We start from the raw sequence: 3,972 nt of genomic DNA, 5'->3' as shown, positions 1-3,972 counted from the left end.
TAGCGTGACTTAGCCTGCCTTGCACTGCTGCGCCGTGTCAGTTTGGCCTGTTTCATTAACCACCACTCTTTACCGACCACCTATCTATACCTGCCTCGTTTGGAGTAGAAGGAGAAGGAGAAGAAGAACCATGCATGCTGACGAGCGAAGGCACATTCCTCGCGAGAAAACAGAAAGCGAAATTTCGACGACGTCACTCGGCTCCCTCACGAATATGGGACTCGAAGGATTCTCGCTACGAGGACGTCGCGGACAACCATTTCGCTGCAGGTTCGTCAGCAGGGGCGACGCGGAGCGTACAAAAGCGTCGTCGTCGACAGAGGCCACTCCTTTCGAGTCTTGCGAGGAACGCGCCTATACTTCGAGCGACCCACAGCATCTTGTCTTTGAGACCACCAGTGGAGGGCGATCGCTGCTAGAACTACCGCGCGAGGCGGAGGCATCGCCAGACACCGGGCTTTCTGCTACCTCATACGAGGAGCCTGTACGGGCAGAAGCCGTGAAGCACAAGGGAACTCGTACTGTCGTCCACAGGAACACGTTGAAACGTGGACGAGGGACTCGTGAAGCCGAAACGCCCCGAGTACGTCCTGGCTGTCCAGAAGAACTCACAATTGCGGCTCTAAAGACTCGACGCCACAAGTCCAGTCAGCTCTCCATGGATGACATGCTAGAGCCCTTCGGTAGGAGACGAATCTCCTTAACGGGCAGACGAACCGAAATTCGTCCCACAGTAGACCTGCCGAGAGCGACCCACGGCTCGCTACAGGAGGCGCGCTCCACGAGCCTTACTGACAGTACCGACATCGTTAGTTCAACCGAGCGCACCTGCAGGGGGGACGTGCTTGCCGCTGCGATGTTCGTTGCTGCCGTGACTTCGGTTCTTGCCATCCTCCTGTACCTGTTCACCTCCATCCGCGACGTCGGAGCGCCCTTCAAGGCTTCGCGGGCGTGCTTTTCGGACGCTTGTCTCAGAGACGCCGTATTCCTGGACCAGCTGCTCTCTTGGAACGTCGTATGGCCTTGCGACAATTTCTACATGTTCGTTTGTCGCCAGTGGAGAAATCAGTTCGCCGCGACGCCGCTGGCCGGTTCCGTTTCAGCGGACGACGATTACGTTGCGAATGCCGAAGGAAAAATGTACGCGATTCTCGAAGACCGGAGTCAAGGCTCAAGCGTACTCCAGCCTCTCCGTGATCTAATGGACAAGTGCATGGACGTCGAACATATTCAGTTGGACGGTTGGGACCCGCTGCTGGCGTTTATGTCCGAAGCTTCAATGGTGACCTTTCCTATGACACCGCCTACACGACCTTCGTTATCCGCGTGGAAGACAGCTGGTCACGTGCTTCGAAGAACTGGCACGTCCGCGTTGCTCAGCGTTGGCATCGCCGCAAATCCGCGCGTTCTGAACGAAGACATTGTACTGATCGCGCCGCCCGAAATGCTCACCGACAACAGGAACATCGATGTCAACGAGGCCGTGCGTCTCTATACAGACGCTGTGTTCTCAGCCGTCAAGGCGCTGCGAAAGGAATTTGTTCCTGCGGCTTATACCTTGGACATTGTCAAGTTCGCGGGCAATCTCGAAAAGCTTTGCGAATCGAAGTCTCGCGAAAGACAGTCCTATAAAATTGCCAGAGCTAACACGTCATCGCACCTCTTCACATTTGTTACCGAAGTACTTCGAAGTAGGGAATCTCTCGCTCCTCGAGTACGAGCAGATGTCTTGATCCAGTCGCCGCACCTCGTCTACGAAATTGTCAAGCTCGTCGAAAACGCGGAACTGCACACCGTTTTCAATTACATCTCGCTCAGGTTGATGATCCAGACGTCACCGTTCATACCGCAAAACGACCTGACAGACTTCTACGGCACGCTTGTCCACGGTAAGTATCAACATTCGCTTCCGCGGTGGAAGCTGTGCCTTCGCGTTGTTGAGAAGACCTTGTTTCCCCTCGCCTACGTGTCGTTCCTGACTAACCTCAGCGCTCACGCATCGCCGCTCAAGTTCCCCGACGCGGTCAGCAATGCTGCGAGAGAGCTCCTTCACGGCGTGAAGACGTCGCCGCTCTTCAACGCCTTCTCGAAAGCTGCCATCCAGAAAATGTTCGTCAAGACCCGTTTCAAGGTGCTGGCTCCACCGTGGATTCACGACGACTTACTTCTGAAATCCTACTATCAAAGCCTGCCCACCATAAAGCCGACGGACACAGCCTTTGGATCCTACGTGGCAACCTTCGAGCGTGTTTTCGCGCATACCGCATCGCGCGACTTTTCAGAGCAGTGGAGCCACTCTGCCTTCAGCACGAACTGCTACTACGACGGCAGCGTGCGTACCGTTTTCGTGCCCCTGCTGGTGTTCAACATCACGGCCGGAGTGGACGCTGCGGGCGACTATGCTCAAGTTCCTCGGGCTGCGTACCGCGTGGTCAAGTGTATCCTGGACATGCTGTTCGCCGACGCGGATTCGACGTCCGGTGACGAGTCGTGGCTGGACCTCGAGACGCGACACAGATTTGAAGACGCCGAGCGCTGCTTCGGTGGATCGCCGGAAGAGGTTCCGCTGCGCCCGCGGGGTTTTCCGAAGCTGACGGACGCCCTGGCCATGAAGTTCGCTTTCAACACCTTCCGAACAGCTACCGCGAGCTCTAGAAAAGCATGGGGCCTGCGGCTTCCCAATGGCAGATATTTGACCAATGATCAACTATTTTTCGTATTTCTAGTCATGCAGGCTTGTGAAAGAACCGGTGACCGCCAGCTGGCGGCTAAGGCCGGTGCAACCTGGAACGTCGTTCTTCGCAGCTACCGGGACTTTCACGCGGCCTTAAACTGCCCCTTGGGCTCCTCGATGAATCAAGCTGGTCATTGTAGCATATGACTGTACGCATACTATGTTACCTGATGAAAGTCTATGGGTTATTATGTCACTAATATTTTTCTTGAGCCTTGGCGTATTCTGTGATGTCGTAAACTTGTCAGCTATCGAAAACGTTACGTTTCATGTCTGCGTATTCGAAAAAACGAAGAAAAAAGAAGAGAAAAGAAAAACCACTATGAGACATCCTTGGTTGATAGATAGATAGATAGATAGATAGATAGATAGATAGATAGATAGATAGATAGATAGATAGATAGATAGATAGATAGATAGATAGATAGATAGATAGATAGATAGATAGATAGATAGATAGGGCATAATAGCGATAAGTGCACTCTGTGTCTTAACTCGTACGCAGGGATGGTGAGCACGAACACAGAACGGAGATTGTTGATTAGAGTAATTGTACGGAACAAGTAAACTATAGATCTTAACTTTTCAAAGCGAGCGATTCCCGTTGATTTGAGCAGCGAAAACTAAAGGTGCGGAAAAGCGATGTAAAACGCAAATAGGCCGTGGCAAGTACTAGTACTCTGACATGCTGCAGTGTGGTAATTTCGGTCAGATAGTTCTTGAGCGGTATCTGCTTGGTTTCATACCGATCGTTGGGTGCACTTTAGACAACGCTAGTGTCCAAGATTTGTCCCGAGCACCCCACTTCGGCGTTGCTCGTAACTCGAGTGCCTGCTCTGTGAAGTTGAACACCGCAATCAAAATGTGCTTGTTGAGCGGTCGTACAGCGCGCATTGTATCCAGCTCTCAAAGAAAAAGACAAAAGCCTGGTAATCCGCGCCGAGCCAACTGAGCTGCTCTGCTGAGGTACTCCGCTCGACTATCTCGTGAGCTAACGGTATCCATAAGGTCGCTCGAAATGCGTTCCCGTGCATACATGAATCAACTTCGCAGCTGCACCTTGCTTTCGAATACTCCCGCCACTTGTGTGTGCTTATAGTTCTTCATGCTGTGTCTAGGTGCCGCCACATTGGTTACCCTCTGGCAAACCCGCCAAGTTTGAAATTGCGCTCATGCGGCTGCTGTCCAAGTGAAGGGAGGTAACAAAACTTCGATGATGCATCTGTCCAGTGGCGTCA

The 3,972-nt window shown here is 52.7% G+C and overlaps 1 protein-coding gene across 1 annotated transcript; it reads left to right on the top strand.

The window, feature by feature from the left end:
* Positions 1-856: 856 nt before the first annotated feature.
* LOC142570314 (neprilysin-21-like) lies at positions 857-2,881 on the top strand. The gene has a single exon (XM_075678706.1). The coding sequence runs from the start codon at positions 857-859 to the stop codon at positions 2,879-2,881; it is 2,025 nt and encodes a 674-aa protein (XP_075534821.1).
* Positions 2,882-3,972: the final 1,091 nt, after the last annotated feature.

Source organism: Dermacentor variabilis, chromosome 2 (genome assembly GCF_050947875.1).
Source record: "Dermacentor variabilis isolate Ectoservices chromosome 2, ASM5094787v1, whole genome shotgun sequence".
Classification (NCBI taxonomy): Eukaryota; Metazoa; Arthropoda; class Arachnida; order Ixodida; family Ixodidae; genus Dermacentor; species Dermacentor variabilis.
This window is presented reverse-complemented; position numbering and strand designations above follow the sequence as displayed.

Coding starts and splice junctions, on each gene's coding strand:
- LOC142570314 (XM_075678706.1), top strand. CDS start 857: ATGTTCGTTGCTGCCGTGACTTCGGTTCTTGCCATCCTCCTGTACCTG.